Source organism: Oncorhynchus keta, chromosome 27 (assembly GCF_023373465.1).
Source record: "Oncorhynchus keta strain PuntledgeMale-10-30-2019 chromosome 27, Oket_V2, whole genome shotgun sequence".
In the NCBI taxonomy this organism is placed as follows: domain Eukaryota; kingdom Metazoa; phylum Chordata; class Actinopteri; order Salmoniformes; family Salmonidae; genus Oncorhynchus; species Oncorhynchus keta.
In genome coordinates this window covers 14,378,817-14,404,129 of record NC_068447.1, presented here as the reverse complement: position 1 = coordinate 14,404,129, position 25,313 = coordinate 14,378,817, and the positions used below count along the sequence as shown (strand labels likewise).

The 25,313-nt window shown below is 43.4% G+C and overlaps 1 protein-coding gene across 2 annotated transcripts in view; it reads left to right on the top strand.

Moving 5' to 3' along the window:
- grm6a (glutamate receptor, metabotropic 6a) overlaps window positions 1–25,313 on the top strand; it is a 41,269-nt gene that overhangs the window by 3,063 nt on the left and 12,893 nt on the right. The window contains exons 2-8 of one of the 2 annotated variants that reach the window (XM_052481731.1): window positions 1,548–2,159; window positions 19,695–19,911; window positions 20,211–20,346; window positions 21,859–22,013; window positions 22,275–22,415; window positions 22,539–22,739; window positions 24,801–24,940. In XM_052481731.1, the coding sequence (XP_052337691.1) occupies window positions 1,596–2,159; window positions 19,695–19,911; window positions 20,211–20,346; window positions 21,859–22,013; window positions 22,275–22,415; window positions 22,539–22,739; window positions 24,801–24,940 (1,554 nt within the window). In that variant the 5' untranslated portion in view covers window positions 1,548–1,595. Of the gene's footprint in view, window positions 1–1,544; window positions 2,160–19,694; window positions 19,912–20,210; window positions 20,347–21,858; window positions 22,014–22,274; window positions 22,416–22,538; window positions 22,740–24,800; window positions 24,941–25,313 lie in introns of both variants that reach the window. The other variant, XM_052481732.1, reaches the window with a different exon arrangement.

The following is a 25,313-nucleotide window of genomic DNA, read 5'->3' as shown; positions in this document are numbered from 1 at the left end:
CTTAAAACTGCATTGTTGGTTAAGGGCTTGTACGTTAACATTTTCATTGTATACCTGCGCATGTGACAAATCAAATTCGATTAGATTCGATTTGATTTGACATGGGACGCACCGATTGGTGTCACCTCGTTAGTCAGTATGTGTTACACCTGTGCTGGTTGCCATCTTGTAAGTGGGAAATTGTTTCACCTGTGCTGGCCCAGGTGCTATTTAAGAGTGGCTGGCCCAGTGCTCTTGAGAGATGTGGAGGATTAACATGACTCTCACTATTTGAGTTCTAGAAAAACAATACTTTATCTAATCTTTCCTGTTTTGGATTAGCACCACTATTTGATTTGAGTTCTTCTTTTGTTTGCCTCTTCTTGTGCAAATGAATGGGCACTCATGGTGGGTGTCTTTTAGGTTCTAGTTGTTGTTGCTTATCAACTTTCAGTGGACACCTCCATGAGTGTCTTTCAGAACCTCTCCTAAAACCCCACCTGTTTTGTTTTGCTTGTTGTCAGTGACCATTGTTAGTTCCGCCTTCTGTTTGAGTGACAATTGTTGGTTTCTTCCTGGGGAACGTAACAGTACATATAGTAGGCCTACATCTAAGAACAAATTCTTATTTTCAATGACGGCCTAGGAACAGTGGGTTAACTGCCTTGTTCAGGGGCAGAACGACAGATTTGTACCTTGTCAGCTCGGGGGGTTGAACTTGCAACCTTCCGGTTACTAGTCCAACGCTCTAATCACTAGGCTACCCTGCCGCCCCAACTGTGATCTCTATAAAAAGCTTTAACCCTTTTGGGCCATAGATGATCACAGTCACACCATCACTACACTTAGAAAAAAAGGTGTTATCTAGAACCTAAGAGGGTTCTTCAGCTGTCCCAATAGGAGAACCCTTTGAAGAACCCTTGTTAGTTCCAGGTAGAACCCTTGTTGTTTCCAGGTAGAACACTTTTTGTTCTAAGTATAAACTGGTTTGGGTTCCATGTAGAACCCTTTCTACAGAGGGTTCTACATGGAACCCAAAATGGTTCTAACTTGAACAAAAAGGGGTTATCCAATGGGAACAGCCGAAGAACTCTTTTGGAACCTTTTTTTTCGAAGAGTTTAAGAACCAGTCAAATCCACTTTCTACAATGAAAACAAGCTACATACTGTATCAACTCATTACACATTTCATTCCTATAGAGTGAGGGGATGACTGTACCATTTTGCAACAGGAGTGTGCCCTGAGCAATTGACTGAATGGAAGATGTCACCATTTATAGCTGAAAAGAATACAACATTACCTTGAGAATCATAAATATTGTTTGGCCGTTACTGGCATCTCCCAGATTTGTATTCAACAGTAAATCCTGGCTTGTGTGACTGTCCTCCATCCTTATATATTCTGAGCTCCCTGATTGGTCTGTGCTATCTCCTTCTCAATTATATCAGTTTTTGTACTCGCATAAGAAATAAGGTATAAATCTGATGAGTCATGCTCTCTTGGAAATGTAAAGCCTTGAATCAAGACCTCCCAATTACTCCCTTCTCCTTATCTTATCTGTTAGCAGGTGCTTCAAGTAGAGGGTAAAGACTCGTGCCAATAAAGTCATAGCATCATGACATCTAAATCCCCCCCATCTCTACACTACCACCACCAGTATGGCATGGTTTGGCCGTTTGGATGGGGTGGCTGTCATTCCACCACGTGGCCTCGCCTCCTATGGATGCTGTGTGTGGTGATGAGCCCTGGGTCCTGGGCCTCCCATCAACACTTCCATCCCCACTCCATCAAGATCCCTGGAGACATCACCCTTGGAGGCCTGTTCCCCATCCATGCCAGGGGGCCTCATGGCCTGCCCTGTGGGGAGATCAAGAAGGAGAAAGGCATTCACCGCATGGAGGCTATGCTCTATGCCCTGGACCAGATCAACAGTGACCCGGAGCTACTCCCCAACATCACTCTGGGGGCCAGGATCCTGGACACATGCTCTAGAGACACCTATGCCCTGGAACAGTCGCTCACCTTCGTCCAGGCCCTCATCCAGAAGGACACCTCGGACATACGCTGCTCCAACGGAGAGCCGCCCATCATCCGCAAGCCTGAGCGTGTGATAGGGGTGATCGGGGCCTCAGCCAGCTCTGTGTCCATCATGGTTGCCAACGTGCTGCGTCTATTTGAGGTGAGATCAATGTGAATGTCCTATACGTGGTGGGAGTTTCCATTGGCCAGTTTGTTTGTGTTTGTAAGTCATATGTTGCAGTGTTTTGATGTTGGACCAGTGTGTTATCATGTTAGACAATGTGTATGGTTGTTCTTGGCGATACATGGGGTCAGGGTGACCCTGGCGCTGTGGCTGTGGAATGCCATCGCTCTCCCACAATCCCCTCTGAGAGGGGGCAGTCACATGGGGCTGCTCTGGGACAGTCCATTCAGCTGACTTAGAGCTACAGTTAATTGACAATAAGGATTTAGACAGTGGAGCTAATCATGTTTATGGCTTTGATCAGCCTAAAGGTTCCGGTATTGTATTCTCTGGGCTGGATTGAGCCTGCTGGATAGAGTTTGGGTAGGAGTTGAGTAACAACAAACTTTCCATTACAGTTCTTCTACTTTATCTCTACTTCATCACATTTGGTGTCAAGGCAAAAGTTATGAAGGCCAATAATCTACTCACAAATTGAATTGTGAATGGAATGGAATGGAAATACACTGAGTTTGATTCATTATGGGACTCAATCATCTACTTTCTAGTGAATTGGTCACATATGATCTGTGGTCATATGTGTTATTAGGCTACAGACTGTACAATAAGAGTGGTAGTAAAACATTTAAAAAATAAAGCCTTTTGTGAACTAACACTCACACTTGACTTTTTTCCCCCTTACTAGCTCTGACTTTGCTGATAGCTACTTTATTAAGGAAAAATGTACTTACCATGACTGTGATATGTGGTTGTCCCACCTAGCTATCTTAAGACGAATGCAGTAACTGTACCAGGCTCTGGATAAGAGCGTCTGTTTATTGACTAAAATGTCAAATGTAATGGTATGCTTCTGCCATAATCAGAATGATACAGTTATCACCATGGTAACGCATTAGGTCCAGGTTGTGTAGTATACACTAGACTATGAAACCAGGGTGTGTAGTATACACTAGACTATGAAACCAGGGTGTGTAGTATACACTAGACTATGCTACCAGGGTGTGTAGTATACACTACACTATGCAACCAGGGTCTGTAGTATACAATACACTATGCAACCAGGGTCTGTAGTATACACTACACTATGCAACCAGGGTCTGTAGTATACACTACACTATGAAACCAAGTTGTGTAGTATACACTACACAATGAAACCAGGGTGTGTAGTATACACTACACTATGAAACCAGGGTGTGTAGTATACACTATGAAACCAGGGTGTGTAGTATACACTATGAAACCAGGGTGTGTAGTATACACTACACTATGAAACAGAATAAAAGGTATGGCTCTGATTAGGGAACAAAACAACCTTGTGTTCACACAGACATTTAGTGAACATTAAAATGATAAATATGTATGGGTAAACTGTATTAATGAATATATAATTAAAGCTCAAAATGTGTCCTTTGTAGCGTAAGGTAATGCAGTCAATGGATTATGCTTAATTACGACAAAGAATAACGACACAAATCAAGCGTGAGATGGAACATGTAAATGTATTGGAGGGAAAGTCAAAAGCCCCAGGTAAACAGAACACAGAACAACCTCGCGGTTGCTGCTGCCAGACCTGGGCTTTTCATCTGAAGTCAGCAGGCATATGGAGATGTGATCATCTAAAAAGCTGAACAAATGGAATGCAAAATCTGAGAAAAACTCCAAACCGATCACTGAAAAAGGTTATGTTAAACAAGAGTCTTCAGGTTAATAGGTGTTGTTGTACAGTAGTATTAATGACAGTGTACCTCAGTATCGTTTGCAATGCATGCTCTATCATGTCTCCTCCGCTTCATTGGGTCTTGTTGGCAGTCAGGCTCAAGAGCTCTTTACTCCTTATAGATAATGTGCCAGAGAACAGAAAATGTGGAATCTCTGTAACTAATTGTCAGATTTGCACCATACTGTAAGCTTACTGAGTATTTCCCTCTTCTTCTTGGCCCTCCATGAAAATAAAATCCCATCCTACATGGGTCTTATGTAAGAAAGTGAATTGTGAAACGGAACAGCATTGTTAGGGATCCTTGTTGGTGTTTATGTGCTTTGAATCTAGGAAGAGGGAAATTGATTGTACAACACCTATTTGTCCGACTGCATAGTTATACAGTTGAAGTCGGAATTTTACATACACTTAGGTTAGAGTCATTAAAACTCCCTTTTCAACCACTCCACAAATTTGTTGTTAATTAACAAACTATAGTTTTGGCATGTCGGTTAGGACAACTACTTTGTGCATGACACAAGTCATTTTTCCAACAATTGTTTACAGACAGATTATTTCACTTATAATTCACTATATCACAATTCCAGTGGGTCAGAAGTTAACATACACTAAGTTGACTGTGCCCTTAAACAGCTTGGAAAAGTCCAGAAAATGATGTCATGGCTTTAGAAGCTTCTGATAGGCTAATTGACATAATTTGAGTCAATTGGAGGTGTACCTGTGGATGTATTTCAAGGCCTACCTTCAAACTCAGTGCCTCTTTGCTTGACATCATGGGAAAATCAAAAGAAATCAGCCAAGACCTCAGAAAAAAATTGTAGACCTCCACATGTCTGGTTCTTCCTTGGGAGCAATTTCCAAATGGTACCACGTTCATCTGTACAAACAATAGTACGCAAATATAAACACCATGGGACCAGGCAGCTGTCATGCCTCTCAGGAAGGAGACGCGTTCAGTCTCCTAATGATGAATGTACTTTGGTGCGAAAAGTGCAAATCAATCCCAGAACAACAGCAAAGGACCTTGTGAAGATGCTGTAGGAAACAGGTACAAAAGTATCTATATCCACAGTAAAACGAGTCCTATATCGACATGCTCAGCAAGGAAGAAGCCAATGCTCCAAAACCGCCATGAAAAAGCCAGACTACGGTTTGCAACATCACATGGGGACAAAGATTGTACTGTCTGGTCTGATGAAACAAAAATAGAAGTGTTTGGCCAAAATGACCATCATTATGTTTGGAGGAAAAATGGGAAGGCTTGCAAGCGGAAGAACACCATCCCAACCGTGAAGCACGGGGGTGGCAGCATCATGTTGTGGTGGTGCTTTGCTGTAGGAGGGACTGGTGCACTTCACAAAATAGATGGCATCGTGAGGTAGGAAAATTATTTGGATCTATTGAAGCAACATCTCAAGACATCAGTCAGGAAGTTAAAGCTTGGTCGTAAATGGGTCTTCCAAATGGACAATGACCCCAAGCATACTTCCAAAGTTGTGGCAAAATGGCTTAAGGACAACAAAGTCAAGGTATTGGAGTGGCCATCACAAAGCCCTGACCTCAATCCCATAGAAAATGTGTGGGCAGAACTGAAAAAGCGTGGAATGGGCAAAAATTCACCCAACTTATTGTGGGAAGCTTGTGGAAGGCTACCTGAAACGTTTAACCCAAGTTAAACAATTTAAAGGCAATGCTACCAAATTCTAATTGAGTGTATCTAAACTTCTGACCCACTGGGAATGTGATGAAAGAAATAAAACTCTCTACTATTATTCTGATGTTTCACATTCTTAAAATAAAGTGGTGATCTTAACTGACCTAAGACAGGGATTTTTTTTACTCTGATTAAATGTCAGGAATTGTGAAAAACTGAGTTTAAATGTATTTGGCTAAGGTGTATGTAAACGTCCCACTTCAACTGTATGCATATGTCCTGACTTGCTCTCTGTTGGGTATCAATTTCAAAGCAAAAACAAACGCACAGTGAAACAACAACATTGCTATTTAAGCTCTAAAGGCCAATGGCTTCTGTTAGCCTATAATCCATCTATTCAGCCGAGAACTGTATTCTACATGGTGCAAAATATCAACTCACACTCAACTGACAAATACACTGTAGATTGTTTTCGTTATGAAAGGAAGCAATCCGTTGAAATAGAAAATAGATTTGTAAAGAGGCACTGGGCATGCAGTGGGACAGCTGTCTGAAGACAAAACACTAATTAAACCTTCCACATTCAGACGATACGAGGACAAAAGAGGAACACAGCCTGTGCACCTTCATTAAAAGCACATTTTGCATTGGAGAGATGAAAACCATTGAACCACACAACTTGTTATGATTTGGGCCTGAGCATTGTTCAGTGGAGGGCAAACAAAGGTTTACTATGATTTATTGTTTTTGAGTTTATTTGAAGTTACAGCCATTTAAAAAAATATATTGGACACAGATGTCAGTTGTGTCTAGTTTTGGATTTACATTTGGTTGTTGTCAACTAACGTGAATTCAACGTGAAAACAACATCAAATGTCACCAAGTCATTGGATTTAGGTTAAAATTTGGTTGAAAAATATATTAAATGCCCTTTATGGTGTTGACTTTTTGCCAATCTAAGCAGTTTTCCATCTTGATTCATTGTCATCACATACATTTTGGGGGTTGAAATTAAGTGGAAACATTATTGATTCAACCAGTTTTTGCCCAGTGGGAGCTTTGTCTGAATTGCTGTTAAAAGGTAGGCAAAAAATGTTGTATTATTATTTATATTCAGATAGAGGTACTTTTGAGTTTAAAAACAGGGCCAGTTTAAATTAGTTGTGGAAGATTTAAGTCAGATTTGAGAGGTGGTAAGTTATGTCCAAATTGTCATCGCAGCACAGTAAATTGAGCATTAGCCCTGTCTGCCTGTCTATCCTCCAGCAGTTTTTTGCGCCAGTAAATCCTCTTAACAATCAAACATGTCAGGATGGGATATTGTGTTTTGTGATTGGTGAGGCTATTGTCTGTCAGCCCTATGTCAGTTCAGTGACTGTCTGAGTAGCCCTAGCTGCCAATGTTCTTCCTCCCTCAAAACAAGAGACACATTCACACACTGTACCTACAGCAATGTATGGCCACGGTCCTCAGATACACTGTCTCAGTCCCCTGTCTCTAATCTATCAAAGAGCCAGCTAAAGAGAGGCAGACAGCCACACGCATAATCACTGTCATCCGCACTTATTTTGATTACAAACAGGTCATGAAGTGACAAAAAAGCACCGAACAGTGCTGTCAATTCCACTCAAACAGCGGCTACAGCACTCCAGCGACCTGCCAGCTGCAGAATTGCAGAATGCTACGCCGTGGACCCTTCTGGAGATGTGGAGATGTGCTTTTGAACGCAGCGTATGTTTATTTAATGAAGAGACATTGAATTTTGGTTCAAGGAACATCTTTAGGTACTCAATTTTTTAGCATTCAGCGCTGTGGCACGGCCATGCTAATAGTCCTTCTAGACCCTGCTTTTTTACCTCAGACCAATTTTTTTTTTTACCTTTAAAAAAAAAATCTAAATATGTTAGTTCGCCTCAGAATGTATTAGATATTGCAATTAAATAGAAGCAACTCTAAAATAAAATCATGATTTACAGTTTCCTTCCCTGAACTGAACATGTATCCATCACTGACGTCTACTGGACAGTACGTATTCCTGCCTCTACATACAGTTCATAATGTCTTTGTCTAGAACTTGTCACAGGATCTTTTAGTGAAAAGTATCCCCCTCTACAAGTATCTGATCCTTTCTTTATTTGCCTCCAGTAAATGGCCAGTTCTAATTCCCCACTCCTCGTGAGTTAACAGAACTCCCATGCTCCTCACTGACTGCTTGTCACACATTCTTAATGACACTTCCTTCACAATAAGCCATTTAACAGTAGCTGAGGAACCAGATAACATACAATGCATCTGTTAGCCAGAGAATTAGGCAAGCCTTCCGGGACAATAAGCCCCTGGCCACCGCTCAGACCCCTGGCTATATTTAGAGCACTAGCAGGGAAGACAAGAGACAAAAAATGAGAAGAAAAACGTTCAGCTCCAGGATACACTTCTCTAACCAACCAAAGCAAATGTTTGATAGAAAAAATAAATTTAGGGAATTAAACAAATTGGGAAGAACTGTGGGAAGCGTTTTAACTGCAATTTACTCAACTATAAATGGCTCGTGACGAGCGAAGATATTGTGGAGAGTAAGCCATCGCTACTTAGGATAAAGTTTAGCATGTTAAACAGATTCAGAAGAGCAACGAATTGCAGCAAATAAGCTTCATTTATGGTTATGAGTGCAGCAATTACAGCTGCAAAGGGTCAGAAACTTTCCGATAAATTTCCAGCATTTTCCCGGAAATTTTCCATGGGAAGTTAAGCCCTGGAATTTGGGGAATTTAGCTTAAATTAATTTTTAAAAGTTAGCTTATAACAGTGAACGTTTTTTTTGTGTGGGATACACATAAGGCAATTCTAGGTCTTGTGGCATATTTTGGTTAACCTATCCCCAATTCAATGTAATTGCAACACTGCATGCACAATGCATTCTTCCATCACATGTACTGCTGATTCTCAAGATCTTGCACACTAATGAGATGCTATTGAGCCCACACTACTACACTGTCTGAGCCAAGGACTATGTGCTTTCTGGTAAGTTTTGATTACAATACTGGGTAGGGTGAATATGTGTTATATGACATACATCTTTTTTTTGTTAACTAGTAAATAGTAGCCTACAGCAAAGTGTGTTTAAATCATTTCTAACTCATTTCTGCTAGTTAGTTTTTGCTACCATCTGGGTTTAACCTTGCTTGAGCCTGCTAACTGAGGAGTGTTCAGTCACCTGTTTCATTTATCTTACAATATGGGTTGTTTAATCAAACTGCTCAACTATTTATCTGTACATGGAATTGTATTTGTTGTTTATTTACTCATTTTATTTTGAATATTTACAGGAAAATGCCACGGGCACTATCTGATGTGTGGAGTCATTTCACTGCAGCTAATGTAGAAGGAAACACTGTGTAGATTGGCAAATACTGTGCTAAATCATATGTAAAGAATGCAACAAGGATTCAGAATCATCTGGCCATGTGCATAAAGTTCCCTCAGCACTCGCATCAAGCAACCTCTGACAAAAGTCCCTCTACTTCTATTCGAGGTGAAAATGATGAATCCGACACCTTATCGATGGCAGCAGCTCATGGTCCTCCTGAAATCAGAAGTTCTTTTGACTCAATGGAGGAACGTAGTCAGAGATGCTGATGAATGTCTTGCTTGAGCTGTGTATGCAACTGGTTCACCTCTGATGCTCACAGCCAATGTGTATTAGAAGAGATTTCTGAATGTTCTTTGCCCAGCATACACCCCTCCAACCAGACATGCTTTATCTACTCATTTGCTGGATGCAGAGTTCAACAGAGTTCAAGTGAAGGTCAAGCAAATCATAGAGAAAGCAGACTGTATTGCAATCATCTCTGATGGGTGGTCGAATGTTAATGGGCAAGGAATAATGAACTACATCATCTCCACCCCTCAACCAGTATTCTACCAGAGCACAGACACAAGGGACAACAGACACACCGGTCTCTACATTCTAGATGAGCTGGAGGCAGTCATCAATGACCTTGGACCACAGAAGGTATTTGCAATGGTGACAGACAATGCTGCCAACATGAAGGCTGCTTGGTCTAAAGTGGAGGAGTCCTACCCTCACATCACACCCATTGGCTGTGCTGCTCATGCATTGAATCTGCTCCTAAAGGACATTGTGGCACTGAAAACAATAGATACACTCTACAAGAGAGCCAAGGAAATGGTTAGGTATGTGAAGGGTCATCAAGTTATAGCAGCAATCTACCTCACCAAGCAAAGTGAGAAGAATAAGAGCACCACATTAAAGCTGCCCAGCAACGCCTGTTGGGGTGGTGTTGACAGTCTCCTGGAGGGGAAGGAGTCTCTCCAAGAAATGGCCATATAACAGTCTGCTGGTATGGACAGCCACATCAAGCGGATCCTCCTGGATGATGTATTTCAGGAGAGAGTGGTAAGAAGCCTGAAACTACTGAAACCTATAGCAGTAGCCATTGCACAGATTGAGGGAGACAATGCCATCCTGTCTGATGTTCAGACTCTGCTTGCAGATGTAAGAGAAGAAATACGTACTGCCTTGCCTACTTCACTGTTGCTCCAAGCAGAGGAAACTGCAGTTCTGAAATACATCGTAAAGCGTGATGACTTCTGCCTGAAGCCCATACACGCCGCAGCTTACATGTTGGACCCCAAGTATGCTGGCAAGAGCATCCTGTCTGGTGCAGAGATCAACAAGGCCTATGGTGTCATCACTACTGTGTCTCGCCACCTTGGCCTGGAGGAGGGCAAAGTTCTTGGCAGTCTGGCAAAGTACTCTTCCAAGTAAGGGCTTTGGGATGGAGATGCAATATGGCAGTCGTGCCAACATATCTCATCAGCCACCTGGTGGAAGGGACTTTGTGGATCTGAGGCTCTTTTCCCTGTTGCCTCCATCATCCTTCCAAATCCCACCAACATCAGCCGCCTCAGAACACAGCTGGTCCTTGTTTGGGAACACACACACACACACACACACCAAAGCACGCAACAAGCTGACCAATAACAAGGGGTGAAGAATTGGTGGCCATTCGGGCATGTTTTTGCCTGTCAACGAGCCAACCTCAACTAGATTGGAAAGTGACAGGGAAGATGAGGCCTCAGAGTCTGACGTTCAAGAGGTGGACATTGAGGAGATCCAAGGAGAAGACATGGAAGCCTGAGAGGAAGACAACCAATGCTTTAGGTTCTAGACTATAATTCTACAGAAAACGTTTTTGGGAGATGCGATGGATCATTGGGAATCATTCAATATTTCTATCAGGAATCAAGGTAAGACCGAGATGCAGACATGTCGAATTGACAGTGGTTTAATTGTCCAACAGGAGCAGGCAATAGACAGGTTAAAATGGGCAGGGGTCAGTAAAACAGAGGTGGGGCAAAGGTACCATATGGTAGGCAGGGTCAGGGGCAGGCAGAGCAGTCAGGCAGACGGGCTCAGAGTCAGGACAGGGGCAGGCAGAGCAGTCAGGCAGGCGGGCTCAGAGTCAGGACAGGGGCAGGCAGAGCAGTCAGGCAGGCGGGCTCAGAGTCAGGACAGGGGCAAGCAGAGCAGTCAGGCAGGCGGGCTCAGAGTCAGGACAGGGGCAGGCAGAGCAGTCAGGCAGGCGGACTCAGAGTCAGGACAAGCAAGAGCTGAGAACAAAAACGCTGGTTGACTTGACAAACAAGACGAACTGGCAAGGAACAAAACGAGAACACAGGTATACCTACAGGGGATAATGGAGAAGATGGGCGACACCTGGAGGGGGGTGGATACAATCACAAGGACAATCACAAGGACAGGTGAAACAGATCAGTGTGTGACAATTCCCTCTTTTGTTGTTCAGTGAAATCATCGCATGTGAAGAGTCATCTCATTTAATTAACTACTTTTTTTTTTTTTTCTATTGGAAAAATTTAATCATTTGTAATTATGTCTACTCATGATAAGGTAAAAGGTTTATGTTTCTGTCTCCATATGATTTGGTAAATATATCCAATACAAAAAACATCTACATTTAAATGGTGTTAATATTCATTTGCATATATGTCCATTAATTCCCATATATTCCCATTAATTCCCATGGAAAGTTTCCACCTCTGAATATTCCCCAAAATGTGCAACCCTAGCTGCAATCAAGTTGTGTTTTGTCTTCACTGTACAATGGCTCACTCTTCTCTTCCGGCGCCGACTGAGATGGCCGCCTCGCTTCGCGTTCCTAGGAAACTATGCAGTTTTTTGTTTTTTTACGTGTTATTTCTTACATTAGTACCCCAGGTCATCTTAGGTTTCATTACATACAGTCGAGAAGAACTACTGAATATAAGATCAGCGTCAACTCACCATCAGTACGACCAAGAATATGTTTTCCGCGACGCGGATCCTGTGTTCTGCCTTACAAACAGGACAACGGAATGGATCGCATGCAGCGACCCAACGAAACGACTCCGAAAAAGAGGGAAACGCGGCGGTGTTCTGGTCAGACTCCGGAGACGGGCACATCGCGCACCACTTCCCAGCATTCTTCTTGCCAATGTCCAGTCTCTCGACAACAAGATTGACGAAATCCAAGCAAGGGTGGCATTCCAGAGGGACATCAGAGACTGCAACGTTCTCTGCTTCACGGAAACATGGCTCACTGGGAAGACGCTATCCAGGGGGGTGCAGCCAACGGGTTTCTCCACGCATCGCGCCGACAGAAACAAACATCTCTCTGGTAAGAAGAGTGGCGGGGGCGTATGCCTCATGACTAACGGGACATGGTGTGATGAAGGAAACATACAGGAACTCAAATCCTTCTGTTCACCTGATTTAGAATTCCTCACAATCAAATGTAGACCGCATTATCTTCCAAGAGAATTCTCTTCGATTATAATCACAGCCGTATATATCCCCCCCCCCCCAAGCAGACACATCGATGGCTCTGAACGAACTTTATTTAACTCTTTGCAAACTGGAAACCATTTATCCGGAGGCTGCATTCATTGTAGCTGGGGATTTTAACAAAGCTAATCTGAAAACAAGACTCCCTAAATTTGATCAGCATATCGATTGCGCAACCAGGGGTGGTAAAACCTTGGATCATTGTTACTCTAACTTCCGTGACGCATATAAGGCCCTGCCCCGCCCCCCTTTCGGGAAAGCTGACCACGACTCCATTTTGCTGATCCCTGCCTACAGGCAGAAATTAAAACAAGAGGCTCCCACGCTAAGGTCTGTCCAACGCTGGTCAGACCAAGCTGACTCTACACTCCAAGACTGTTTCCATCACGTGGACTGGGACATGTTTCGTATTGCGTCAGATGGAAATATTGACGAATACGCTGATTCGGTGTGCGAGTTCATTAGAACGTGCGTCGAAGATGTCGTTCCCATAGCAACGATAAAAACATTCCCAAACCAGAAACCGTGGATTGATGGCAGCATTCGCGTGAAACTGAAAGCGCGAACCACTGCTTTTAATCAGGGCAAGGTGTCTGGTAACATGTCCGAATATAAACAATGCAGCTATTCCCTCCGCAAGGCTATTAAACAAGCTAAGCGTCAGTACAGAGACAAAGTGGAATCTCAATTCAATGGCTCAGACACAAGAGGCATGTGGCAGGGTCTACAGTCAATCACGGACTACAAGAAGAAACCCAGCCCAGTCACGGACCAGGATGTCTTGCTCCCAGGCAGACTAAATAACTTTTTTGCCCGCTTTGAGGACAATACAGTGCCACTGACACGGCCTGCAACGAAAACATGCGGTCTCTCCTTCACTGCAGCCGAGGTGAGTAAGACATTTAAACGTGTTAACCCTCGCAAGGCTGCAGGCCCAGACGGCATCCCCAGCCGCGCCCTCAGAGCATGCGCAGACCAGCTGGCCGGTGTGTTTACGGACATATTCAATCAATCCCTATACCAGTCTGCTGTTCCCACATGCTTCAAGAGGGCCACCATTGTTCCTGTTCCCAAGAAAGCTAAGGTAACTGAGCTAAACGACTACCGCCCCGTAGCACTCACTTCCGTCATCATGAAGTGCTTTGAGAGACTAGTCAAGGACCATATCACCTCCACCCTACCTGACACCCTAGACCCACTCCAATTTGCTTACCGCCCAAATAGGTCCACAGACGATGCAATCTCAACCACACTGCACACTGCCCTAACCCACCTGGACAAGAGGAATACCTATGTGAGAATGCTGTTCATCGACTACAGCTCGGCATTCAACACCATAGTACCCTCCAAGCTCATCATCAAGCTCGAGACCCTGGGTCTCGACCCCGCCCTGTGCAACTGGGTACTGGACTTCCTGACGGGCCGCCCCCAGGTGGTGAGGGTAGGCAACAACATCTCCTCCCCGCTGATCCTCAACACGGGGGCCCCACAAGGGTGCGTTCTGAGCCCTCTCCTGTACTCCCTGTTCACCCACGACTGCGTGGCCATGCACGCCTCCAACTCAATCATCAAGTTTGCGGACGACACAACAGTGGTAGGCTTGATTACCAACAACGACGAGACGGCCTACAGGGAGGAGGTGAGGGCCCTCGGAGTGTGGTGTCAGGAAAATAACCTCACACTCAACGTCAACAAAACTAAGGAGATGATTGTGGACTTCAGGAAACAGCAGAGGGAACACCCCCCTATCCACATCGATGGAACAGTAGTGGAGAGGGTAGCTAGTTTTAAGTTCCTCTGCATACACATCACAGACAAACTGAATTGGTCCACTCACACTGACAGCGTCGTGAAGAAGCGCAGCAGCGCCTATTCAACCTCAGGAGGCTGAAGAAATTCGGCTTGTCACCAAAAGCACTCACAAACTTCTACAGATGCACAATCGAGAGCATCCTGGCGGGCTGTATCACCGCCTGGTACGGCAACTGCTCCGCCCTCAACCGTAAGGCTTCCCAGAGGGTAGTGAGGACTGCACAACGCATCACCGGGGAAAACTACCTGCCCTCCAGGACACCTACACCACCCGTTGTTACAGGAAGGCCATAAAGATCATCAAGGACATCAACCACCCGAACCACTGCCTGTTCACCCCGCTATCATCCAGAAGGCGAGGTCAGTACAGGTGCATCAGAGCTGGGACCGAGAGACTGAAAAACAGCTTCTATCTCAAGGCCATCAGACTGTTAAACAGCCACCACTAACATTGAGTGGCTGCTGCCAACACACTGTCATTGACACTGACCCAACTCCAGCCATTTTAATAATGGGAAATGATGTAAATATATCACTAGCCACTTTAAACAATGCTACCTTATATAATGTTACTTACCCTACATTATTCATCTCATATGCATATGTATATACTGTACTCTACATCATCGACTGCATCCCTATGTAATACATGTATCACTAGCCACTTTAACTATGCCACTTTGTTTACTTTGTCTACAAACTCATCTCATATGTATATACTGTACTCGATACCATCTACTGTATGCTGCTCTGTACCATCACTCATTCATATATCCTTATGTACATATTCCTTATCCCCTTACACTGTGTATAAGACAGTAGTTTTGGAATTGTTAGTTAGATTACTTGTTGGTTATCACTGCATTGTCGGAACTAGAAGCACAAGCATTTCGCTACACTCGCATTAACATCTGCTAACCATGTGTATGTGACAAATAAAATTTGATTTGATTTGATCATTTCCTTCAGGATGATCAGTATGCCTAGCAGTGTCTTTGAGTGCATAACCATGACCAAATGTCACGCAATACCCATGCAGGAGTCGGTCTCGGGAGTTCAGATGCTCTTATGCATACCTGTTCAGTGTGTTTAGGAATAGTGCCGTTGTCTTTCAGGGCTGGCCCAGTTGGCTGGTCTCCAGGGTGGTGGTTTGAGTTGAAAGGTGGTCTACAGTAGACTTTTCCCCTTCTGTGGTGACTCCTCACGCTTTGGGCCACTCAACCTCTTCCTCCGGGAAAAAACACTAAATCATACATGACTTCTGACTCGGTTCCTCTTCCTTAAATAGAGCTTTATTCCAATGTAAAAATTATGAGCAGCTGGATTTTATCTTCAGATAGAAATGTAAGTTCAGAAAACCCCAACTATTTAATATCCAGAGTGTAATTGAATTCCAGCTAGATGTCAAATGTTGATGGAGGGGAGGGTTGTGTAGAGGGGTGGACATCAGGGTCGACATGTCTACTGCTTCGCTGCCTCTAGGTGAAAGCCGAAGCCAGCAGGTAAAAAGGGAATAGACTCATTTCCCCAGACAGACCCAGATACAGACAGAACAGTGAGAACCAGCTGTGCCCAGTAGGAGCTGTTCATCCCTACTGTGAAATTACCTCATAATGTAGGGTCACTAACATTGTTTTATAACACTGATTACTGTAATCCAGCCCATTCTGTGCCAAGGTCCTGTCTATTCTATTCAGTCCTGATATTTTCTGCAGAACGATATGGTAAAAAGCTAAATATTGTGATACTTCCCTCAGAAAATGTATCACAACTTAATAATGATGTTCTTTGTATTGAATCTGAAAGCATAACATAACATAACATTTGAGTTGTCTGCTGAAGCTGTAATAGGTTGTTCAGTGTAAATGATTATCATAACATTATTTCTCTCATGATAATACTTTAGGTTGGGAGCATCACCTGAACTACACATTACCTTTGTTGGAAGCACACATGTTTGTTTTGTTCATTTAACTGTCTCACTGACAGACAGACAGACAGACAGACAGACAGACAGACAGACAGACAGACAGACAGACAAGACAGACAGACAGACAGACAGACAGACAGACAGACGGACGGACAGACAGACAGACGGACAGACAGGGGGACAGGGGGACTGACGGGACAGACAGACGGACGGACGGACGGACGGACGGACGGACAGGGGGACTGACGGGACAGACAGACAGAATCTGAGACTGAATCTGCAATAGGTAAGCAACTTGGTTTGAAGAAATCAACTGTGGGAGCAAATATTAGGAAATGGAAGACATACAAGACCACTGATAATCTCTCTCGATCTGGGGCTCCACGCAAGATCTCACCCCGTGGGGTCAAAATGATCCCAAGTTCGGTGAGCAAAAATCCCAGAACCACCATGAAACCATGAAACCAAAATATAACTTTTTGGTAAAAACTCAACTCGTCGTGTTTGCTTCTTTTGCTCAGCAAAGAATGCTGAGTTGCATCCAAAGAACACCATACCTACTGTGAAGCATGGGGGTGGAAACATCATGCTTTGGGGCTGTTTTTCTGCAAAGGGAACAGGACGACTGATCCGTGTAAAGGAAAGAATGATTGGGGCCATGTATCGTGAGATTTTGAGTGAAAACCTCCTTCCATCAGCAAGGGTATTGAAGATGAAACGTGGCTGGGTCTTTCAGCATGACAATGATCCCAAACACACCGCCCGGGCAATGAAGGAGTAAGAAGCATTTCAAGGTCCTGGAGTGGCCTAGCCAGTCTCCAGATCTCAACCCCATAGAAAATCTTTGGAGGGAGTTGAAAGTTCGTGTTGCCCAGCAACAGCCCCAACATGCCCCTGCATGGAGGAATGGGCCAAAATACCAGCAACAGTTTGTGGAAACCTTGTGAAGACTTACAGAAAATGTTTGACCTCAGTCATTGCCAACAAAGGGTATATAACAAAGTATTGAGATAAACTTTTATTATTGACCAAATACTTATTTTCCACCATAATTTGCAAATTAATTCATTAAAAATCCTACAATGTGATTTTCTGGATTTTTTTTTTCATTTTGTCTGTCATAGTTGAAGTGTGCCTATGATAAATTACAGGCCTCTCACATATTTTTAAGTGGGAGAACTTGCACAATTGGTGGCTGACTAAATACTTTTTTGCCCCACTGTATATACTGAGACAAAATATAAATGCAATATTCAACTATTTCTAATATTTAGCTGAGTTACAGTTCATATAAGGAAATCAGTCAATTGAAAAACATGTATTAGGCCCTAATCTAGGGATTCCACATGACTGAGAATACAGATATGCATCTGTTGGTCACATAAACCTTTAAAACATTTTGGGGCGTGGGATCAGAAAACCAGTCAATATGCGCTGTCACCACCATTTGCCTCATACTGAGTGACACATCTCATTTGAGTTGATCAGGCTGTTGATTGTGGCTTGTGGAATGTTGTCTCACTCCTCTTCAATGGCTGTGTGAAGTTGCTGGATATTGACGGGAACTGGAAGACACTGTCGTACACGTCGATCAAGAGTATCCCAAACCTGCTCAGTGGGTGACATAGAGAAACACTCACTAACAGGGATGTACATGTGAGAGAAAAAAAGCTTTTTGTGTGTATGGACAATTTCAGAGATCATATTTTTCAGCTTATGAAACATGGGACCAACACTTTACATGTTGCGTTTATATTTTTGTTCTGTGTAGATACAGATAGTCTGCTTTCACAGTCACAAAGCAACAACAGTATGATAGAGATAGAAACCATTATGGTGATTAAAATATTGGATTTGGATTGGGGTCCCCTCAGCTAAAGGAGAATTAAATTCTCTGTCTGGTTAGTCCGCCAGTATTTCATCCATGGGCTGGGCTGATCCCATGTGAAATCATTAAGGAATTAATTAATTAATATGATTGGTTCTTACCAACATAACCTTTAATTGTTAAACGAAATACACTTGCATTTCTCCTAGTGCTAATATATATTTACTTTGATTTGGATAGGGCATGGCACACACACATACACACACACACACACATATTGTGTGTAAATGTATAGAATGAGTTGAGACTTTGAATGCAGGTTAAGAGGCACATGGTCAGACTTTGAATGCAGGTTAAGAGGCAGATGGTCAGACGTTGAATGCAGGTTAAGAGGCACATGGTCAGACGTTGAATGCAGGTTAAGAGGCACATGGTCAGACGTTGAATGCAGGTTAAGAGGCAGATGGTCAGACGTTGAATGCAGGTTAAGAGGCACATGGTCAGACTTTGAATGCAGGTTAAGAGGCACATGACTTTGAATGCAGGTTAAGAGGCAGATGGTCAGACTTTGAATGCAGGTTAAGAGGCACATGACGTTGAATGCAGGTTAAGAGGCAGATGGTCAGACGTTGAATGCAGGTTAAGAGGCACATGGTCAGACGTTGAATGCAGGTTAAGAGGCACATGGTCAGACGTTGAATGCAGGTTAAGAGGCACATGGTCAGACGTTGAATGCAGGTTAAGAGGCACATGGTCAGACTTTGAATGCAGGTTAAGAGGCACATGGTCAGACGTTGAATGCAGGTTAAGAGGCACATGACGTTGAATGCAGGTTAAGAGGCAGATGGTCAGACTTTGAATGCAGGTTAAGAGGCACATGGTCAGACTTTGAATGCAGGTTAAGAGGCACATGGTCAGACGTTGAATGCAGGTTAAGAGGCACATGGTCAGACGTTGAATGCAGGTTAAGAGGCACATGGTCAGACGTTGAATGCAGGTTAAGAGGCACATGGTCAGACGTTGAATGCAGGTTAAGAGGCACATGGTCAGACGTTGAATGCAGGTTAAGAGGCACATGGTCAGACGTTGAATGCTAAGCGGCACATGGTCAGACGTTGAATGCTAAGCGGCACATGGTCAGTATTAAATGTACTGTGTGGTGTAAAGCTGAGAAACAACACCACTGCCTCTTGCTCTCTGTCTCTCTCCCTCTGTGCTGAACTTAATTATACTAAAAAAAACTCTAATCCAAACCAGATAATCTGTCCAATGTTTTCTCTCCTTTTCTATTTACATCCCTCTGTATCTGTCTAAACCTGACTATGAAAAATATATATTTTTAAATGCCTAGAAAACACTGGAATGAGTTGCCATGACATTAAGACCCTTATACAAGCAGAGAGCCTTGGGAAATAAGCACAGAGTCAGTTTATGCATTGACAGCCACCTCTCTATCAGGTTGATATCCTAATACAAAGCATTGGCTTGGGACTGTGGTATGTTTGCAGTAAAACTGGGAAATGCCTTCCAGATATACTGTGTATACTGCATACATGTATATCTAATTAGACATTTATGAACCTCAGGGCACATAAAAAGAGTTGATGCAGATAAAATAGGCTTTTATTGTTAGTGTAGATGAACAGCTGTACAGATTAATTATAAAGAGAAAGTTTACTGGTTTACCATGTTCTCTGTTCAGATTCCCCAGATCAGCTATGCCTCCACAGCCCCAGAGTTGAGTGACAATAACCGCTACGACTTCTTCTCGCGTGTGGTCCCTCCTGACTCGTACCAGGCCCAGGCTATGGTGGACATAGTCAAGGCAATGGGCTGGAACTATGTGTCTACACTGGCATCAGAGGGAAGCTACGGGGAGAGTGGAGTTGATTCCTTCCAGCAGATCTCGAGAGAGGCAGGTACAGTCAACAAGCTCCTCTCCTCTCTTCCTGGTACAATATATAGAATCTGTTACGTTAATCAGCTGTCCATCATAATACATGTATTGGCTGCTGTAGCCGACAACAGCCATTCTGAAGTCTATCGTCTCCTCTCTGTGGTCAACACGTTCTTCCTGTGGCCATCATCAATTAATAATGAGATCTCCGAGAGCACAAATATGGATTATTGCTGGTAGCCGTCATGTTTTATTCTCATTCATATTTCATTTTGATTTGTTCAGTATCAACATCAATGTCCATGTCTTCTCTCTCTGAAGGAGGTCTGTGCATCGCACAGTCTCTTAAGATCCCACGGGAGCCCAAGCCGGGAGAGTTTGACAAGATCATTAAAAGGCTGATGGAAACTTCCAATGCCCGGGGGGTCATCATCTTTGCAAATGAGGATGACATCAAGTAAGTGATAGAGAAGTTACGCCGTAGAGAACTGCATGTTAGATTCTCCTCTCTTCGGTGATGGTTCACTGTAATTAGAATGCAGTCTCCATATGAATGAGGCTCAGAAGTATGAATGGAATACTGTCTAGAGTGTTCTATTAGGTATTTAAGGAGGGGGATTTAAAAAAAAGGAAAACCCAACTGGCCCCCTAGTGAATTCATCTATGTGGTACCTGAGGATTAAATGTCTGTGGAGCTCAAATGGAATTTGCATTGATTGATGCAATCAATTGTGCTTCTACACCTGCATTGCTTGCTGTTTGGGGTTTTAGGCTGGGTTTCTGTACAGCACTTTGAGATATCAGCTGATGTAAGAAGGGCTATATAAATAAATTTGATTTGATTGAGTGAGTGAGAGACATTCTGTTTCATGCCTGAACTGATCCAAACTATGGGCTCAGTTGATTCAAGCTTGGGTGGAAAAGGAGATGAACTTAATATGAAAATATGTGAAATACCCTTGTGTGTTCTAATTTAACCATACATCTTAAAGGATGAAAAACGACCACTGTCCTGTCCCATGACACATAAAATAGAAACGTAGATTGTATTATCTGATTTAAATATAAGGTAAATGTAGGTTACCATTGAACCAGAAAAAGGATATTCAAAAATGATGGAATAGATGTCATACAGGATCAGTCATCCCTTTCTTTAAATTACCATGGTTTTACAAGGACACAATTGCATGAGTTAATGTACTCAATGACTCATGTCTTTTTGCTGCTGCTCTGCTCTTGCCATGTACAGTGTAACAGAATCAGACTCTCTTGGAAAGCACTCATGTTAGTCTCTTTTCCAACCATGTTTCTGTAGGATTTCCATGTGGAACGTTTTTAACACAAAACCTGCCTATTTCTTTCAGATTGCACGATACTGTAGGTCACATGTTTTATCTAATTTCATTGTGCCACTTGTCCTGTATATATATATGTGTGTGTGTGTGTGTGTGTGTGTGTGTGTGTGTGTGTGTGTGTGCGTGCGTGCGTGCGTGCGTGCGTGCGTGCGTGCGTGCGCTGCAGGAAGGACAAACAAGACATGTACTACAGTATATGTTGTAGTCTTACATCTCTACAAGGTGTGTTGGCAGCCAATCCATCTGATTGATTCCATCTACTTGCCTGGAAGCAGTCATGTCTCCCTGTCAGTTGTTAAACGTATATCAGCACACCATATGGAATATGGAGTTGCCAGGTGGCATTATGTAAATTGCCTAAAGATTTGTGTGAATATATTTCATTTCCTTCTGTACAATAAGATTAAGCCTCCCCTACTGTTGATTCTATTCTCACCTCAGAGACTTGGTTGCTTATTATTCTAACACACAAAGCACCTTTGGCGTACGTCTTGTATGAAATTTGAATGTGAAAAACAGGAAAGTCTGTCTCTGATTGCTATAGTCTAGGCTACTGTGCCCTAGACTAGAGTTTAACCCGCTCCATTTCCTCCTTTGTGTGTGTGTGTGTGTAGACGGGTTCTGGAGGCAGCGAAGAGGGCCAACCTCACGGGTCACTTCCTGTTTGTAGGTTCTGACAGCTGGGGTGCCAAGAGCTCCCCTATTCTAGACCAGGAGGATGTGGCTGAGGGAGCTGTCACCATTCTACCCAAGAGAGCCTCTATCGAAGGTATCCCCAACAACCCTACATTCCAATTCAACAACCTAACATCCCAATCCAACAACCCTACATCCAAATTCAACAATCCTACATCCCAAGCCAACAAACCTACATCCCAAGCCAACAAACCTACATTACAATCCAACAACCCTACATCCCCAACCAACAATGCCTATGTATCATTGCTATGGAGGTTGATCAAAGGGATAAGATGCCACTGTTTGCCACTTCACTAATCCTCTGACTGGATGTTTTGTTTCCATGGATCAGGCTTCGACCAGTACTTCACCTCCAGATCATTAGAGAACAACCGTAGAAACATTTGGTTTGCTGAGTTCTGGGAGGACGATTTCAGGTGCAAACTGACAAGGCCAGGCATCAAAATAGACAGCGAAAAGAAAAAGTGTACAGGTCAGAACCTAGCATTGATTAAACATCAACGTTGGTTACTCTATTTTGTAGTGATAGGACACTGGCAATAGTGTATCTTTCTCTCGCTCTCTACACCTCCCCTTCTCTCTCTCCATGTGACAGGAGAGGAGAGGATAAATCGTGATACTGCCTATGAGCAGGAGGGGAAGGTGCAGTTTGTAATCGATGCGGTCTACGCCATGGCCCATGCCTTACACAGCATGCACCTGGACCTGTGCCCCGGCGCCATGGGCGTCTGTGACAAGATGGATCCTGTGGAGGGCCGGTTACTGCTCAACTATATTCGTTCTGTGAACTTTAACGGTGGGTTATTATTGTGCCTTACTGACACAGCAGATGTGTATTTTGAACTTGTGAGGGATTTAGCTCAGCTAACTACTGCATCTACTCAGGAAGAGCTGGCTGGCTGGCTGACTGGTAGAGTTGTCTGATGGTGATACACTGTGGCCATCCTTCTCCTCCATGCTAACGTGCTGTGCTGTGGTTCTGAGAATACATCTCTTTAAGCCACTGTCAGTTCCCAATCCCACCACCATTGTCCAGGCACAAAATCCCCTTCTCCTCCCCGCTGTCCCTCCCTGGGCTTCTCATCTCATAACAGACCATCTTTGTTCTGTGTTGCTTTTGTGGGACGGAAGCTTTCTATGAGAAACATTCCCATTTAGACTGCCCCTCTGTGCCAGTGTCATCTGAAAACACTCTGTGAAGGGAATGCCTGAAGGGACCTACCGAACAAGCAATATGCATTACTGCAGAGAACCTGCTAAGTCCTTATTTCCATGCAGGCATTACAAATGAGGCTTCCTTTATCTTTAAGGTGGAGGAGATGTCGCTGTACAGTTCAGCTAACTAACGGTCAGATGGAGCTGTACAGTTCAGCTAACTAACGGTCAGATGCCGCTGTACAGTTCAGCTAACTAATGGTCAGAGGGCGCTGTACAGTTCAGCTATCTAACGGTCAGATGGCGCTGTACAGTTCACCTACCTAATGGTCATAGTGTGCTGTACAGTTCAGCATAACTAACGGTCAGATGGCGCTGTACAGTTCAGCTAACTAACGGTCAGATGGCGCTGTACAGTTCAGCTAACTAACGGTCAGATGGCGCTGTACAGTTCAGCATAACTAACGGTCAGATGGCGCTGTACAGTTCAGAAAACTCACGGTCAGAGGGTGCTATACAGTTCAGCTAACTAACGGTCAGAGGGCGGTTTACAGTTCAGCTAACTAACGATCAGATGGCGCTGTACAGTTCAGCTAACTAACGGTCAGAGGGTGCTATACAGTTCAAATATCTAATGCAAATGAAACAGCTGCTCATCCATTGAAGATAAAAGACCTTGGCTAATGCAACAATTGTATTTGCCAATCACGTTTTTTAATTTTCTGTCCTTTGATTTACCAAAATCAGTGATTGTCCTTTATGCAATTCAAAATCCGTCTGTTTTTATTTTGTCCTTGTTTAGAAAATGAAAGGAAATGTGTCTCTGTGTGGTATTTGAGGGAAGGAAAGTGTCTGAATGAATAATACATATGTAACAGCTGGTTGGGTTGAAGTACAGGACTGTAAAAAGCTCAGAGGAATATGCACAAAGTGGTTAGGAGTATTTAGGATTTCTGTTGCATAAAGCCCGTCTTCTACCTTGGTTTAGGAGTTCTGTTGCATAAAGCCTGTCTTCTACTTTGGTTTAGGAGTTATGTTGCATAAAGCCTGTCTTCTACCTTGGTTTAGGAGTTCTGTTGCGTAAAGCCTGTCTTCTACCTTGGTTTAGGAGTTCTGTTGCATAAAGCCCGTCTTCTACCTTGGTTTAGGAGTTCTGTTGCATAAAGCCCGTCTTCTACCTTGGTTTAGGAGTTCTGTTGCATAAAGCCTGTCTTCTACCTTGGTTTAGGAGTTCTGTTGCATAAAGCCTGTCTACTACCTGTATCCTCAATACGTTGAAAGGACCAATCATGCAAACCTTGGTTTAACTAAAGCGTTAAAATCAAATTGACATGCTTCACAATCACTCAAGTCACATTTTTACATCATACCCTTCTGCTGTATATCCACTAAAAACTACTGTATATTCCCTCGATACAATCTTCTTGAAAGGATGATGATAGTGTGTTCCCTACTTATTATTTATGACAGGTGGACTTGTTTGGAGGCAATGTTGACTGACATGTATCAGTGATCAGATAACACTGTATCTTCCCATTGACGCCGATTTTCACGTGCATTATGCATTTATGTTTCATAGAATCAATTTATGTTACTGACTCGTCAGCGATTTCAGCAGTACTATCGGTAAATCAGTTATTTCCCTCAATGTGATTGAATTTGCTGGTTTGTCTCACTAGTCTTCTCTTGTGTTTTCATACAGGCAGCGCAGGGACAGGAGTTCTATTCAATGAGAATGGAGATGCACCAGGACGATATGACATCTTCCAGTACCAGATGTCAAACACTACCATTCCTGGATACAGAGTCATAGGTCAATGGACCAACAATCTGCGACTCAATGTAACTCATATTTAAGGACAATTACATTGTCTGTCTGAACATCTTGCTACATTGTTGATGATTTGTTAGAAGAAAGATATATATTTTGAACTACATTTACAGCACTCATACTGTCCCCTCTCTCTCTCTCTCTCTCTCTCTCTCTCTCTCTCTCTCTCTCTCTATCTCTCTCTCTCTTCTTTCTCTCTCTCTCTCTCTCTCTCTCTCTCTCTCTCTCTCTCTCTCTCTCTCTCTCTCTCTCTCTCTCTACCCCCGCTCTATCTCTCCCTCTCTCTATCTCTCTCTCTCTCTCTCTCTCTCTCTCTCTCTCTCTCTCTCTCTCTCTCTCTCTCTCTCTCTCTCTCTCTCTCTCTACCCCGCTCTATCTCTCCCT